Source organism: Onychomys torridus, chromosome 14 (assembly GCF_903995425.1).
Source record: "Onychomys torridus chromosome 14, mOncTor1.1, whole genome shotgun sequence".
Lineage (NCBI taxonomy): Eukaryota > Metazoa > Chordata > Mammalia > Rodentia > Cricetidae > Onychomys > Onychomys torridus.
Window position 1 is genome coordinate 78211552 of NC_050456.1, and position 17730 is coordinate 78229281.

Sequence of the window (17730 nt, forward strand, 5' to 3'; positions counted from 1 at the left end):
GTTCTAACTTTACAGCTACTTTTTTTCATGTAAGTGTCTCTGGTCACAGGTAGTTTGTTTTTGACATGTCCTCCTTTAGGGGAAGACAGAGTCTATCACTGTGGTGAAGCTGCTGAGCTGCTTTGATGACCTTGTGGCAGCAGGCACCGCCTCTGGCAAGGTTGCAGTTTTCCAGCTTGTGTCTTCACTGCCGGGGAGGAACAAGCAGGTGAGTGCTCGGGTTCTAGCACTGCTTCCCCCTTGGCAGGTTCCTCAGGATTTTTTTATTATTATTATTATTTTAGCTGAGGACTGAACCCAGGACCTTGCGCTTGCTAAGCAAGTGCTCTACCACTGAGCTAAATTCCCAACCCCGTTCCTCAGGATTTTTAAGATGACAAATTCTCAGAGCTGGGGATGGTGGTACACGCCTTTGATCCCTGTACTCTCAAGGCTGAGATAGGTGCGTCCCTGTGAGTTTGAGGCCAGTCTGGTCTACATATAAGACCCTGTCTCAAAAAAAAAAAAAAAAAAAAAAAGAAAGGTGTGGTGGTCCTTCTCTGCCTAGAAATCATATATTCACCATGACATTGTGCATTATAACTGGGTCCCTTCACCAGACTTTTGGCATAAAGCACATATTAGTGCTTCTCTCTCTCTCTCTCTCTCTCTCTCTCTCTCTCTCTCTCTCTCTTTCTTTCTTTCTTTTTTCCAGAGCTGAGGACCGAACCCAGGGCCTTGTGCTTGCTAGGCAAGCGCTCTACCACTGAGCTAAATCCCCAATCCCTTAGTGCTCTTATTTTTACTTAATGCTCTCTTGTGTTCTTTGTGAGTTTTTTTTTTTTTTTTTTTAATTGTATTGTGGGGATTGGGGATTTACCTCAGTGGTAGAGAGCACTTGCCTAGCAAGTACACAGCCCTGGGTTTGGTCCTCAGCTCCAAAAAATTGTGGTGTGTGTGTGTGTGTGTGTGTGTGTGTGTGTGTGTGTGTGTGTGTATGCATGCACATGTACTACAGCTCATGTGTGGAGGTCAGAGAACAACCTGGGGGAGTCAGTTCTCTCGTTCTACCATATGGGTTCCACAGATCAAACTCACATCCCCAAGCTTGGCCACAATTGCTGTTGTCTGATGAGCCATCTTGTGAGTTTCGAATGTGGATAGACAGAGGGAACCTTGTGCACAGTTGTGTGTGGAAAACCAGCTCCTCCCAAAGTAGGAGTGACCGTCACATAACTGCAGTCACTCAGCTCTCCTTTGCTCTGTTGTCACCCATAGCTTCGGAGATTTGATGTCACTGGTGTTCATAAAACCAGCATTACAGCTCTGGCTTGGAGCCCCAATGGGATGAAGTTGTTCTCTGGAGATGACAAGGGGAAGATCGTCTACTCCTCTCTAGATCTAGATCAGGTAAGGTGGTTTTCAGAGATGCTGTCCATTGCTCACACTCCAGTGGCTTATGCTCTCCACCACTGCGCCCTTATGCTGCCAGTTGTTACATCGTTTTCTCCCATGGACTTTCCAGTGTTTTATAAGCTGCTTCTACACCAGTGGTGAAGATCACATATTTGAGTCAGACGTGGCGATGCCTATAATTCCAGCACTTGAGAGCTGAAGTGGGAGGATTTTCATGAGTCTAAGGCCAGCCTGGGCTGCATAGAAAGTGCCAAGCCAACTGGAGTTACGTAGTTCAAGTATCTCAAAAGGAACAAAAGAACAAATTGTACGTTTCCAGTCGTGTCTGTGGACAAAGGGTCGTGATCCAGTGAATGGAGAACTTGGCTCCAGCCAGCATCTTCCACAGAAGACCTGTGGAGGAAGTGGTGGAAAGACTTAGCAGGAGCTTGGTATTCTACCCCAGTCACATGTCATTTTAGACCCTCTTCATCGGAGCACCTGGGGTTGTATGTAGTCTACATTTTTCACTTTTATTGATTTTGTGTGGGGGCATGGGGCCTTACACACACTTTTCCTAGTGTGTGCAGGTCAGAGGACAACTTGCAGGGGTCAGCTCTCCTTCCACCATGTGGGTCCCAGGGACCCAACTCAGGTCATCAGGCCAGACAGCAAAGCACCTTTACCCACTGAGCCATCTTGGCAGCCTGTCCGTATGTCCTTATTTCCAGGATTCAGTCCAGGGGCATAAGCATGGGCCTGGCAGACTCCTTTCAAACAGTTCTGCTCCAAAGCCCTTGGCTTTCCTACTGTAAGTCAGGCCTTACAATGCCTGTGTTTTGTTTTGCCATGTGCCTGCCAGGTGGACTAAACATTGGGTGGACTGCCCTTTCCCCTTCATTCCCTGTGTTAAATTCTAGTAACTTAGTAGGGTTTCTTTATTTGTTTTTGTTTTGTTTTGAGATAGCCACTATGCCTAGAAGAACTATTAGCCCTCTAATCTAAGACTGAACTGTTATCAATACTCCCCAGCATTAGTTCCTAAACTTTCTGTTCTCAGGAACTTTTATACTCTTAGAAAGATGACCCCAAAAGTTTTTGTTTTGTAGGGATTATATATTTTATATATACATAAAATATACCATGTTAGAAATTAAAATTCAGAACTGGAGAGATAGTTCAGTGGTGAAGTGACCTGATACCAAGCCTGATGACCTGAGTTTGACACCCTGGATCCACGTGACAGAAAGGAACTGATTGGCCCTTTCAGTTGTCATTTAACTTTCTCTATGTGCTGTGGCATGGACATGCAGCTCACCAAGTAAATATAATAAGAAAAGTCACTAAAGCTGACTGGGTATCTGGGAGCCAGAGGCAAATGGATTTCTCTGAGTTGAGGCCAGCCTAGTCTATGTACTGAGTTCTACACCAGCCAGAGATAGATATTGAGACCCTGTATCAAAACAACAAACAAACAAAAAAATTAAAGAACAACAAAAAAACCTGAGAAATTTAAAAATGTTTAAAGGATTATTATTATGTATAAGGGGATCATAATCTAGTTCTTGCTTGTGCTAGGCAAGCACTCTTGTCACTGAGCTGTATTTCCAGCCCTTAGCTGTATAACTCCACTGTGTGTTAATGTAAGACAACATAGTTTTGTGAAATAGCACGATATCAAAACAAATGAGAAATACACCATTTTGGTTGGAGTCTACAAAGAACACCCGGCCTCACATAGGCAAGTATTGGAAATGGTGGGAATATTTGCATAGCCTTTTCAGATTACTGTGAGTGTTCTTTTTTCATTATACTTGTACCCTGACAAACAGTCATTTCCTGAAAGGCTACAGTTTAAAATTACAGCCAGTAAGATCAAAAACACTATTAGACAGTCTGTGTTGGAGAGGATGTGGAGCAAAGGGAACACTCCTCCACTGTTGGTGGGAGTGCAAACTTGTACAACCACTGTGGAAATCAGTATGGCAGTTTCTCAGAAAATTGGGAATCGATCTACCACAAGACCAAGCCATACTCTTGGCATATACCTGAGGAATGCTCAATCATACCGCAAAGATACATGCTTAACTATCTATGTTCATAGCAGCACTATGTGTAATAGCCAGAACCTGGAAACAACCTAGATGCCCTTCAACTTAAGAATGGATAAGGAAAATGTGACACATATACATAATGGAGTAATACTCAGCAGAGAAAAACAATGACAGCATGAAATTTGCAGGCAAATGGATGGAACTAGAAAGTATCATCCTGAGTGAGGTAACCCAAACTCAGAAGGACAAACATGGTATGTACTCATTCATAAGTGGATACTAGATGTAAAGCAAAGAACAATCAGACTGCCACCCACAGAACCATGGAGGCTGTATATATAGCAGGGGGGACCCTAGGATGAATGTGGCTTATAATAACTTTTGGTTTTACTCAATCACTGGGCAAGCCTCAATGAAACATTTCACTATTAGGATAAGAATTTGTACTGTAACAAGCTGATGATAGAAAATAAAATAAAATAAAAAATAAAATGAAATTACAGCTGGGCGGTCAAGGTGCACACACCTTTAATCCCAGCACTCAGGAGGCAGAGGTAGGTGGATCTCTGTGAGTTTGAGGCCAGTGTGGTCTACAGAGTGAGTTCCAGGACAGCCAGGAATATACAGAGAAACCTTGTCTCAAAAAAAAAAAAAAACTCAAAAAACTAAAACCAAAACAAAACAAGCAAAGAAAAAAATTACATGGAGGTTTCCTTTCCTTTCCTTCTTTTCCTCCCTCTCTCCTCCCTCCTCCCCCCATTTCTTTCTTGTATGTGTGTGACCTAATGAGTTTAATTAGTGTTACTTACATGAACATGAATGTTGGAGGTTATTTTTACAAGAGCATGGGCAACTTACTAGTGGCTGTACCACTGGAGAAAATCTCTCCCCGAGCAACCATTGACTGCCGGTGGGTCTTGTGAGCCCCTCCCCTGTCATTTTGGAAGGTTGATGAGACCAATCTTACACTGGTCTTATGTAGGCAGTCATAGCTACTATGAGTTCATGACAATATCATGCCAGAAGATAACATTCCATAACGCTCTTCCCTGTCTTGAGGCCCTTATATCTTTTCTGCCCCCCTTTCTTAGACCTTCTTTGAGCCTTGAGGGACAGTATAGATGTCCTGTTTAGAGCTAAGCATTCAATTGTCATGTCTTCTCAGCACTTTGACCACTTTTGAATTTTTTCAGTTATATTTTATCCACTGCAAAAAGAAGCCTCTCTGATTAACACTGAGAGAAGCACTAATCTAAGAGCATAAACACAAATATTTAGAAGGTCATGTGATGGGCACAACATGACCATCCAGCAAAACAACAATAGTAGCTTCCCTGCTAGTACCTCTGACCCCTCCATCTGTGGGCTTTTGACCAGCTTTCTAATGACAGGCGCGAATTCCCTCCTGTGGTGTGGACCTTTGCCATACTCCGCCTGGCAGGTGGATAGTATAGCACTCAAGGTCCAGAATGGGGTAGGACTCGCGATTGTTTTTTCTTCTAGAAACCTGCATAGCACTACCTTCTGGCACTCTGAAAACTGGGCGGCAAGAAGTAAGCTTCCAGCTTAGTTCTTGCTTGATTTCTCTGTGCCCTGCAACCTAAGCGTGGGTGTCTTCAGCAATAAGATCTTATCATCTGGTTTTAGTGGGCAGCCAAAAGCACTGGCAGGGCTGGAGAGATGCTGTCTTGGTCAGTGTTCTATTGCTCTGAAGAGACACCATGATCAGGCAACTCTTCTAAGAGAAAGCATTTAATTGGGGACTCACTTGCAGTTTCAGAGGTTAGTCCACTATTACTATGGTCGGAAGCAGACAGGCATGGCATTGGAGCAGGAGCTGACAGCTTTACATCCTGATCTGTAGGCAGCAGGAAGAGAGAGGGAGAAAAATTGGGCTTAGCGTGAGTTTATTTACAAAGCTCACTCCCAGTGACATACTTCCTCCAACAAGACCACACCAATATGAGCCTGTGGGGGCCATTCTTATTTAAACCACCACAGATATTTTAGAGATTAAGAGTACTTACTGGCTGCTCTACCAAAGGAGCTGGGTTCTGTTCCCAGCACTCATAGTGAGAGTTCACAACTCTCTGGAACTCATTCCCAGGGGATCCAGCACCCTCCATGACCTCTGGGAACTAGGCACCCAAGGTGTATAGACATGCATGCAGGCAAAACACTCATGCACATAAAATACAAAGAAATCTTTCAAAAGTAAAAGCAGTAACATATATTGTTCCTAAGGCTTCTGAGGACTGCTTCACAGACAATTCATAGAGAGGCAGCCTATCCTGTGGCTTTAGGGAGCAGCCTTATCACGTGGGGGTCTCTTTAAAAACTGATTGCAGTGTGGAATCTGAAACCACTGGTGGGTTTTTCCTGCCTTGTCACATTAAAACCTGTGGTTTATCTCGTACTTTGAGGGGTCTCTTGCCCTTGCATGGTTTTCAGTATTACATGCCGGTCACTTGGTAGAATAGGAGTCTCAGATGGTGCTGATCTTCCAGATGTTCACACATGTATTATATACCATCAGAAGGCTGAGGCTGGAGAGATGACTAGGTAGGCGGTTGAGAACAGCACTGGGTGAGAGGACCTGAGTTCAGTTTCTAGCACCCAGTGGTGGCTCACAACTAACTCTAGTTCTATGTAATCTGACACCTTCTTCTGGCTTCTGGGGCATCAGGCATATACTTGGTGCATAAACATTCATGTAGACAAAATACTCATATTGTATAAAATAAATAAATAGTTTTTTTAAAAAGAAAGAAAAATGCCATTACTAATATCTCCATCATGCTGATCACAAAATTCTCCAGCTTTTGGGACTTTGTCTAATTTATATAGATACAAGTTTTCAACATTTTCATCTTCTCTTGAAGGTAACAAATACTGAAACAACAAGCTTTCTTTATTTACATAGATAATGTCTGCCAACACCTCACTCCCTGTAATTATAGTGTTTCAAGTGAAAATAGTGTGTGAAGACAGCATCTGGTTTGAGCTACACTCCTGCCATGGCACAGAATTTTTTGTTTTGTTTTGTTTTTTGTTTTTCAAGACAGGGTTTCTTTGTATAGCCCTGGCTGTCCTGGAATTCACTCTGTAGAGCAGGCTGGCCTCGAACTCAGAGATCCACCTGCCTCTGCCTCCTGAGCATTTGGACTAAAGGTGTGCACCGCCACCACCGGCTACAGGTTCTTTCCTGGAGACGCAGTGTGCTTCATTCTGCAGAAGGTCCGTGTGTGCACATTCCATTTGGTCCTATCCAGTGCAAAACCACCGTTTCCTAGGGCTGAAATTGCCACTTTTCTTCATCAAGATGTTCTCCAGGGGAACTCATATTTCTAGTGTGAGTTTGTGGTGGGAGAATGGTGACTTTTGTAGTCTGGTGAAGTGGTCAGGGTTCATGATGAGGTTCCAAGTGGCTCTGTAAACAGTGGTTCCTGTGCTTTCAGTGAAAGCATTTGGTGGGCAGTTTGTTGGGCATGACACATCCACGACAGCAAAACAACAGTAGTGATGGAAAGGGCATGCAGATGGAGAGATGGTGTTAATCCCAAAGATGGGAGGAGAAAGATCACCAACCCAAACCATCATGGCCAAAAAGTAAGTGTTTTTAATTTTTGAACATGGGCAAGATAAAGGTTTTTATAGCACCAAGGTAGGTAGTTTCCAAGTAAGGGATTTGGCAGACAAATAGACAGAATTATGGGGGCAACGTAATAAGGTGCTCATAACAACCACTAGAAACAACGACACAGTTGCTGTTTCCTGCAACAGGCAGTAGAGCTACCATCTGTAGTTCAGGTTACAGGTGAGGCATGACCCAATCCTTGATAAACAGATTTAATTATAAACATGAGTGGACCTAGTTTATCTTTACTATAAGATGGCTTTGAGGGGTTGGGGATTTAGCTCAGTGATTGAGTGCTTGCCTAGCAAGTGCAAGGCCCTGGGTTCGATCCTCAGCTCAAAAAAAAAAGATGGCTTTGAAGCCTAAGTTGGAGGCAGGCTGGTTTATCAATGGCTCAGAGGTTAAGAGCACAGACTGCTTTACCAAAAGACCTAGGTTCAATTCCCAGCACTCACATGATAGCTCATAACCATCTGTAGCTCTTGTTCCAGAGAATCTGACACCTTCATCTGGCCTCCATGGCTACCAGGTACATATATGGTATACAAACATACATCAGGCAAAACACCCATACACATAAAATACAATTTTAAATTTAAGATAAAGGGCATATAACAATATCTCAGTATTCTATGAAAATGGTTTTAGCCTGGCATATGCTGTGATAGAGTCTTAGAGACCTAGTGGTATGTGGATCCCACTTAGAACTGCTGTTCTGTGGGAACATCTCTTGTCAAGGTATCAAGGGTTTAGATTCTGCTCTTTCCTGGTGCTTCTATGGAGTTGTTGCTCCCTGCCATCCACTCCTGTCCCTATGAGCAGACTGCTAAAGGAAGCCACTCAAGCGACCCTAGTCAGGAATGGAAGGGAAATAAAATTTGGGGGAAAAATGTCCAGAAACACCCTGAAAAGTTTTTATTTCTTTTTAAAGATTTATTTGTATTTCATGTACATGAATGTTTTGCCTGCATGTATGTCTGTCTGTGTATCACTTGGGTGCAGTACCCCATTAGAGGCCAGAAGAGGGCATCATATCCTTTGGAGTGAACTTGAACTGGAGTTGGAGGTGGTGTGAGTCTCCTTGTGTGTAGATGTAACCTTGTCTTGTTAAATAAGAAACACAGAGCCAATTGCAGAGTTAAAAGCCAAGAGGTCAGAGCATAGCTGAGAGCTGAAAACCTCTCCGCAAGAGGCCTACTTCCTGTGTCCTGTCTTTTTATAGACTTTCTGTCCTGCCTTCTCATTGGTTGTAAACCCAACCACATGACCTCCTCGTCACTGCCTATCTGTACAGACCTCCAGGTCTTCTATTGATTGGTATTGAGATTAAAGGCATGTGTCACCACACTGGATGTATCCTTGAACACACAGAGATCCGCCTATATACAAATAAAATAACATTTCAGTACAAATAAAATATCACCATACTTGTGAGTCTTGGGAACCAAACCCAGGGCCTCTGGAAGAGCAGCCCATGCTCCTAACTGCTGAACCCTCTCTCCAGCCCCTGAAAACTTATTTTAAAAGACACAGGTACAGGTTGGAGATTTAGCTCAGTGGTAGAGCGCTTGCCTAGCAAGCGCAAGGCCCTGGGTTCGATCCTCAGCTCAAAAAAAAAAAAGACACAGGTGCTTAATGAGATTTGGGGGAAAAGAAAGACTAAGAGAATACTTGTTTTTATGAAATACAGCATAGTGTAATCCTATCATAGGCTACATTAGAAACTAGAAAGTTACATTCTAACTAACTCAGAGAAGGGGAATCTACCTTCAAAGTTCTCAGTATTTAGAGAGGATGGAAATTTCACAATCTTTTTTTTTTTTTTTTTTTTTTTTTTTTGGTTTTTCAAGACAGGATTTCCCTATGTAGCTTTGCGCCTTTCCTGGAACTCAGTTGGTAGACCAGGCTGGCCTCGAACTCACAGAGATCCGCCTGGCTCTGCCTCCCGAGTGCTGGGTTTAAAGGCGTGCGCCACCACCGCCCGGCAAAATTTCACAATCTTGATTGTAGTTGATTGTGGTGTAGTTAGATAACTATAGATACATCAAAATTGAAGTCAGAAACCTAAAAATGGTGGATTTTACTGTGTATAAATTTTATCAGTGGATCTCATTGACCTCTCAGACACAAGAAGGGTCAGTAATGTTGCATTATTCTTTTTTTTCCCCTTTTTTTTCTTAGCTGAGGACCGAACCCAGGGCCTTGCACTTGCTTGCCAAGCACTCTACCACTGAACTAAATCCCCAGCCGTATTATTCTTTTTGTTTGTTTGTTTTTGTTTTGAGACAGAGTCTCTCTGTACAGCCCTGGCTGTCCTCGAACTTGGTATATTGATCAGGCTGGCCTTGAACTTAGAGATCTGCCTAGCTCTGCTAGGATTAAAGTGCTGGAATTAAAGGCCTGCACCACGCCCAGCTCTTGCAGCATTATTCTTAGGCAGTTGATCAAAGTGCTGCTGCAGTTTTTACTCATCTTCCCTCATCTCTGTGAGCAGACTGCTGATGGAACCAGGAGAGGCCACTGAAGCAAAGAGTGACAGAAAAAGGCTTTTTGAGACTGAGTCTTTATATCTAGCTCAGGTTGGCTCTGAACTCACAACAAAACTTATCTCAGCCTCCTGAATGCTGGGATTAGCAGCATGTACCACCATACCTGGAGTAATATCAGACTTTTGATACATGAATGTGTTTTGTATTAACAGTAAAATGGGGCTGAAGAGATGGCTCAGCAGTTAAGAGCACCTGCTGTTCTTCCAGAGGTCTTGAGTTCCATTCCCAACAACCACATGGTGGCTCACAACCACCTGTAATGAGATCCGGTGTCTTCTTCTGGCCTGCATGCATATATTCAGACAGAACATAATAAATAAATAAATCTTTTAAAAAAACAGTAAAATGACTTTAGAAAATCACTGTATATCTATAAAACACTGTTAATCATGTATTTAACACATTTTTAGTGTGTGTGTGAGTGTGTGTGTGTGTGTGTGTGTGTGTGTGTGTGTGTGTGTGTAAGGAGGGGTATGGAGAATTCAAGGTCACATGTCAGGGTCAGAGGACAACTTTCAGGAGTCGGTTCTCTACTTTAATAATTATCAGGCTTGTGTGACAAGCCTGTTTTATCTGCTGAGCCATCCCTATAATTTCTTTCTGACATGTTTTCTGTGACCCTTCCAGTTGGAAGGATATAATGCCTACAGGGTTGCTTCAGAGAATATGAGAGCAGCTCACTGTCACAGTGATTTCGTAGACAATCATACTCTCTTATATGTTATAAGATGCTTAATACTTAATACACATGGTATGGCATATTTTTAATGGATTCTTCTTTGAATTATTTACTAGAACATTATTAGAGAAATATGTAGGTTTTTTGATGTTTCTTTTCAACCTTGGGATAGTATGAGATAGATGTTAATATTTATTGTTTTCTTGTTAGTAAGGAATTTTCCCAATGTCATTTGCAGTAGGTTAACAATGAATCTGGAGAAAATTAAAGCATACTTTTTGTTGTTGTTTTGTTTTGTTGTGACAGGGCCTCATGTAGCCCAGACTGACCTCAGACTTATTATATGGCCAAGAATGACCTTGAACTCTTGATCTTCTTGCCTCTGTCTTCCAAGTGCTGAGATTGTAGGTATACACACCATGCCTGGTACCACAGAGTACTTTTGAGTTCAGTACATTAGCAAGAAGTATGTCTGACCACTGTGAGGGAAGCTGGGCAGCTTTGACCCACCACTGGCTCTCTCTCACAGGGTACCTGCAGCTCACACCTTGTGTTGGAAGAGCCGTCTTCCATTGTGCAGCTGGATTACAGCCAGAAAGTGCTGCTCGTGTCGACCCTGCAGAGAAGCCTGCTCCTTTACACAGAGGAACGGGCTGTCAAGCAGATTGGGTCTCAGCCAAGGAAAAGGTAAGCTTCAGGCACATTCATGTGGCTCCGTCCTGGTCTCTAAGCTCTCCTAGGTTTCCTGGTAGCCAGATGTGAGACCACAGCCACACCAGCTGTGGTTCCTGGTAGCCTATGCTTCATGGAGTCTGATTGGAACAGGAAGTCTTCTAGTTGAGATTCAGGGGCCTGGGATCATAGCCACTGCAACCCAGGGCTGGGTCTGAGAAGCCTAGGAGACAGTGTCGTGTGTCTACTCCAAGCATGGTTTCTCCCATGGTCCTCTCTTGTGCCCCTGGCTCCTAGTGTGCTGCATACTAGCAGGTTGTGATGAGACTAGATAGCCTAGCAGATGTGGGCCTCTCCCATCATGGAGACTAAAAGGCAGATCCAGGTCTTAATGAGGGTTTTGCTAATGGCTATGGAGTACACTTCAGCATGCTATAGAAACTTAAGCAGGGGCAGGTTGGCAGCGGTGCACACCTTTAATCCCAGCACTAGGGAGGCAGAGGCAGGCACATCTCTGAGTTTGGGGCCAGCCTAGTGTACAAAATGAGTTCCGGGACAGCCAGGGCTATGCAAGAGAAATCCTGTTTCAACAAACAAAGAAATTTAAGTAAGCTTTCACTCAGCCTGGGGTCAGAGAAGGGTTCTTGTGGGTGTGAGGACTACATACTGAGTAGGAGAGGCTAAGAAGGGGAGGCATCTAGGCTGAAAGAGTATGTCTGTCCTTAAATAACCTGCTAGAGGAAGGACAGCAAAGAGAAGGCTAAAGACCTAAGACTCCCCACAAAAGGAACATATGCATCCTGAATATTACTGTCCTCCTGAAAAAAAAAAAAAAAAAGGAAAAGGAAAAAGCTTGTAGCCCTCTGTAGCTACTTTGTGTGGAGATGGGGAGGGGAGGCAGAAAGTGAAGGACCTTACCTGAGAAGGAGGGCCAGGAGCCAAGTGGATGTTGGGAGCTTGCTGTGAAATAGTTTTGGGAGTGAGGGGGCTCCCATCTTGTGTCGTCCTTTCAGTAAAGGGGTATTGTTGCCTGCGGAGGTTTGGGATGGCAGTGGGTTAGGGAATGTTGAGAGGATTTGAGGCAGACTAGAGAAGAAAGAGATTGACAGGCATGGGGAGGCCTCCCGGGGCTGGTGGTGCCATTGGTGACAAGTGTGAAGGGAGGGAGAGTAAGAGCAGACAGTCCAGTGCATTCATGATCTATCCCATGCCTTGTGCTTTGCAGCAACACTAGGCTTATTCTCTTCTCTGCCTGGCAACTTTCCTATTGGAAGATTCTCTTATACCCGTTCTTTGGCTCCTGTGTTCTTTTCTCAGTACCTTCTTTTTTTTTTTTTGAGCTGAGGACCGAACCCAGGGCCTTGCGCTCTACCACTGAGCTAAATCCCCAACTCCTCAGTACCTTCTTAATGCCTTTTTATATAAATAACCTGGCCTTTTTATAATAGGGATCTTCCTCTTGGCCCTAGAAACCTCTAGAATTATGCAGCCTGGTCCTGCAGAACTGAGTTCTGACTTTATCTCTGTGTATATCTCCTTCTGATTGATGGCAAGTTCTATCTCATTGGAAGAATTGAGGACTGTAAAGAAAAGCCTGCCGGGCAGCGATGGTGCACGCCTTTAATCCCAGCACTCGGGAGGCAGAGCCAGGCTGATCTCTGTAAGTTCTAGGCCAGCCTGGTCTACAGAATGAGTTCCAGGACAGGCACCAAAACTACACAGAGAAACCTTGTCTCAAAAAACCAAAAAAGAAAAAAGAAAAGAAAAGGAAAGGAAAGGAAAGGAAAGAAAAGAAAGAAGAAAGGAAAACAACAAAAAAAGAGAAAGGTCTGGCTCCCTTATCTCGTGCTTGGAAACGTTCTATGCCTGTCCTGTGTGTGGTATGGTAGGGTTTTTGGCAGCCTTTACTAAAAGTATACTCTAGGCCACTGGTCCAGCATGCAGAAACAGAGGAATATGTTCTCCTTCTCAGGAGAATGATGAATTTATAGAACCTTAGAGTGTAAAGCAAGATAAATGCAAGAGTTTCTAACTTGTCCTAGGGCTTACCTTTCTGTCATGTGCTGCCTTAGGTGATGATTACAAGGATGAGACTAAACCTGTCCACATGCTTCATTCGCCAAGTGTTTGGGAATGGCTGCTTCATGGGCTGGTCCTTTCCAGCTAAATATCTTCTGTCAGCTCCCTCACAGAGCCCTCTTCCCCCCTGGACACACCCCCATTCTCAAAGCCAGCTCTCCCTAGGCCCCCTCTTCAAGATGGCGGCTTCTCCTCCTATACAAATGCCTGCTGTAGTGTGGGGTGAGCCCTGGTGAAGAGTTCATCTTCATCTTCACCTACACACGCCTTCTAACATCACAGTTTTACAGGAGGTTTCGGGGCACTGAGTGCATGTTAAAGCACATGCTCTGGTTATATACAGCATCAACCGGAAGTGATAAGAGTGAAGAGCTCCCCTAGAGAAAGAAGACAGACTTAACAGCTGGACCCCAAACAGATGACTTGACAGGTGGAAGAAGAGGCACTGGGCTGCTTCACTAGAATTTCTTTGGGCTTTTTTGTTTAGGGAGCCTCACTAGAACAAACCCAGTCAAGACAAGAATCAGACACAGTCCTATTACATAGTTGTCTATGAAAACTCTGTGGACTCAAAACAGTTGATTAGTCGAACGATCCTTGTTCCAAAGCTGAATCTGACATATAATATCTTCCCTGGATCCTATCTAGAGGTATTATTTACTAAGCTGCCAGTGGGCCTAGAGAGACATGCAGAGGAGCTCCCCCACCCCCAGATAACTATCCTCGTAGGGTGAGGGGAGTGAAAAGACATGGGCTGTGAATAGATGGGACTAGGTAGCTTCTCAGACAGGAAACTGAGAATGGTTTTGAGCTGTCCTGTAGCATTCTCCTTCAGGCTCTGCTTGTTCCTGAGTGAGGACATCACATTTCCTACAGCTTAGCACATGGAGATCTCAAAAGACTGATAACTGCACACTCAAGCCAGTGCCCTTTTAAGAAAGAACTGTTTAGAAAAAGGCTTAGAGGTGAGCTAAAACTCTTCAGTTTGAACTCTGAGCATTGACAAAGATATAAAACTGTAGTTAGAGTTTTCCTGCCTGGCCCAATGAGGACAAATCTCTCTTACCCGCCAGTCCCACAGTCGCTCAGACCCAACCAAGAAAGCACACAGAAACTTACATTGTTTAGAAACTGTATGGCCGTGGCAGGCTTCTTGTTATCTACTTCTTTTATCTTAAATTAACCCATTTCTATTAATCTATACTTTGCCACATGGCTTGTGGCTTACCAGTGTCTTTACATGTTGCTTTTCATGGCGGCGGCTGGCGGTGTCTCTCTCCAGCCTTCTACTTCCCAGAATTCTCTTCTCTCTTGTCCCACCTATACTTCCTGCCTGGCCACTGGCCAATCAGAACTTTATTGACACAGAGCAATATCCACAGCATAAAACAGTGAGAGTTCCTGAGAACTCAGTCCGTGCAGCAGGGGCTGAGGTCGGGGTCTCATGGGTAGACTGGTATAAGCATATTGACTATAAACTTGAATGCAACAATTCAACAATCTTACTCTGAAAATAACTTTACTAGGCCTGTATCCTAGGAAGGATGTGCAAAAAATGTTTGTGGCACATAGTACTATTATGCAAAATAGCTTAAGAAAGCTAGGCATAGTGACACATGCCTTTAATCCCAGCAGAGGCAGACCTGGTCTACACAGTCATTTACAGGCCATCCAGGGTTGCATAATGAGACCTTGTCTCAGAAAACCAAACAAACAACATATACCTAGCATATGTGAAGCTTGGGCTCCATTCCGAGTTCTGTGCCAAAAAATAATAGTAATTCAAATACCAGACTGGTAGCACAGTGGCAGAGTACTTGCCTAGCATGGATGAGGCCCTGAGTTTAATCTCCAGCCATAAGGGAAAGAAAAGGAAAAGGAACAAAATGTCTTAGGTGGGCTCAGTGGTACACCCCTGTAATCCCAGCTCTTGGTTAGTGGAGACAAGTAGATCAGAAGGTCAAGGTCATCCTGGGTTGTATAGCAATCACCATAGACTAGCAAGTTCCATGCTAGCATTGGCTTCATGAGACCTTGCCTCAAACCCAACAAATTAACAACAGCAACAATCCAGTAATAAGATTAAATAAATTATTTATTTTTAAGATTTTATTTAGAGCTGGGCATAATAGTGCACACCTTTAATCCTAGTCCTCGTGAGTTCTAGGACAGCCAGAGCTGTTACACAGAGAAACCTTGCCTAGGAAAAAAAAAAGGAAGGAAGGAAGGAAGGAAGGAAGGAAGGAAGGAAGGAAGGAAGGAAGGAAAGAAAAACAGATTTTATTTAGTTATTTTTAATTAGGTGTGTGTGTTTGTCAATGTGAGTATAGCTGTCTGAGGAGTCCCCTGGTTTATAGGTTGTAAGCTACCTTGATGTGGGTACTTGGAATCGAACTCAAGTCCACGGGAAGAGCAGCAAGTGCTCTTAACCACTGAAACATCTCTCTAGCCCTAGAATAAATTATTTCTAAAAACAAATACTTCATGTGTAGCTGAGTAGTAGAGTGCTTGCCTACCATGTTCAAGGCTCATGGCTAAAGTCCCAGTATCATAAAAACTAAATAAGGTAAATATTAGATTCATAGATATGCACACTTTCCCCAAATTCATGCATATTCCAGTATCCCCAGGAAGCATTTTGTAGCAATATATATGGATTTTTTTAGCAATATGAAGTCAGGTGTAGTCTCTATGGAATCTAAGAGGGTGAGACAATAGAATTTTGAGTTTGAGGTCACTCTGGACTATATAATGACATCTTACCTCAAAAAAGGGATAATTTTAAAATTTGAATACATTGTGAAAAAACTTTACAGCAGTCAAAATGAAGAAGCACCATAGCTTCCTTTTTAAAATCAAAGATAAATCTTAGAAACAATGTTAAGTATAAAACACAAGTTACTTAAAATTGTCAAAAAGTGGGGTGTGTATGTGTACACTATGTATAAATGTATGTGTAGAGCTGGAGAGGTACCTAACAGATAAGAGCACATAAGTGTTCTTACTGAGGATAAGAGTTCCTTTCCCCTCATCCACACTAGATGGCTCACAACTACCTCAAACTCTAGTTTCAGGGGAGATACTATGCCATCTTCTGGCCTCCACTGGCACTTGCTTTCACGTGCATGTAAACACACACAAAAGCACATAATTAAAAAAAAAAATATCCCCAAATTAAAAATATTGAAAAGACAAGCTGCCAAATTATACAAAGGGCATCATTTATTAAAATTAAAGTGCCAAATTAGTGTTGGGGTAAAGAGATATGTAACTGAAGTATCAATAAAAACGAGAATGATACACACAAAATTTAGACCATTGGTCAGAATTTTGGCCAGGGCAAATCATTAGGAGTCCAAAGTGCATGCATGGATGCAGCTGCTGACTTGGTCTGAAGGTAGAGAACGGGTCCCTGGTGCACATTCATTAGGTTTTATGATATTTATTGTGAACACTCTTATAAAAAAATTTTTTTGGCTTGGAGATATGGCTCAGTGGTTAAGAGCACTAGCTGTTCTTCTAGAGGTCCTGAGTTCAATTCCCAACAACCACATGGTGGCTCACAACCATCTGTACTGAGATCTGGCATACGTGCAGACAGAACACTGTATACATAATAAATAAATAAATATTTTTTTTAATTTTGTTAATTTGTTCATTATTTGTTTGGTTTTTGTTTTGTTTTGTTTTTTGAGATAGGGTGTCTCTATAGTTTTGGTTCCTGTCCTGGATCTCGTTCTGTAGACCAGGCTGGCCTCGAACACACAGAGATCCACCTGCCTCTGCCTCCTGAGTGCTGAGATTAAAGGTGTGTGCCACCACCACCTGGCTAAAAAAAATTTTTGACAGGGTTTCTCTGTATAATCCTGGCTGTCTTGGAACTTGTTTTGTAGACTAGATTATCCTTGAATGCAAAGATCTGCTTTGCCTCTGCCTCCTGAGTGCTGTGATTAAATGAGTGCACCACTGTCACCCAGCACCTTTATCTTTAAAAAAAAAAAAATTATTGCTGAGTGTGGTGGAACACACCTTTAATCCCAGCATTTGGGAGGCAAGAGGCAGGTGGATTTCTGTGAGTTCAAGGCCAGCCTGGTCTACAGATCAAGTTCCAGGACAGCTAGGACTGTTTACACAGAGAAACCCTGTCTTGAAAAACAAAAAAATATTTATTTATTTTATGAGTCTTATACCTGCATGTATATGTATATGCAGCATATGAGTGCCTGGTACCCAAGGAGGTCAGAAATGGGCATCAGATCCCCTAGAACTTGAGTTACAGCTGATTGTGAGCCACCATGTGGGTCCTGGGAACCAAATCTGGGACATCACCAAGAGCAACAGTGCACTTTACCACAGGGCCATCTCTTCAGCTTCCACATAGACTCTTTTGGGTGTATTGGGTATTTCATCGTTTTATCAGAAAATGACACCAAGCTTGAGAATGGGAAGAGAAACTGGTGCACTTGATGGGTTTGGAGAAGTTTGGGAAGAGATATAGATGAGCTAGTCCAGATGTAAAGCTTCTCATTCAAGAAACGAGGGAGTGACCACAGGATCAGACTGGAGAAGGGACAGCCCTGCAGGGCAGAGTTAGCAGGGACAGCCTGCACCTGCCACTTTTTGTTCTGTAACAGAAGCGGCTCTAATAGTTGCTTCGTGGAGTTGCAGCAAGAATTAAAGAGAGAA

At 43.2% G+C, this 17730-nt stretch overlaps 1 protein-coding gene across 5 annotated transcripts in view; it reads left to right on the forward strand.

Moving 5' to 3' along the window:
• Positions 1 to 17730, forward strand: part of Tecpr2 (tectonin beta-propeller repeat containing 2) — a 104135-nt gene that overhangs the window by 32382 nt on the left and 54023 nt on the right. For 4 of the 5 annotated variants that reach the window (XM_036205462.1, XM_036205461.1, XM_036205463.1 and 1 more), the window contains exons 3-5: positions 80 to 208; positions 1258 to 1389; positions 10823 to 10980. In XM_036205462.1, coding sequence (XP_036061355.1) covers positions 80 to 208; positions 1258 to 1389; positions 10823 to 10980 — 419 coding nt within the window. The remainder of the gene's footprint in view (positions 1 to 79; positions 209 to 1257; positions 1390 to 10822; positions 10981 to 17730) is intronic. The other variant, XM_036205465.1, reaches the window with a different exon arrangement.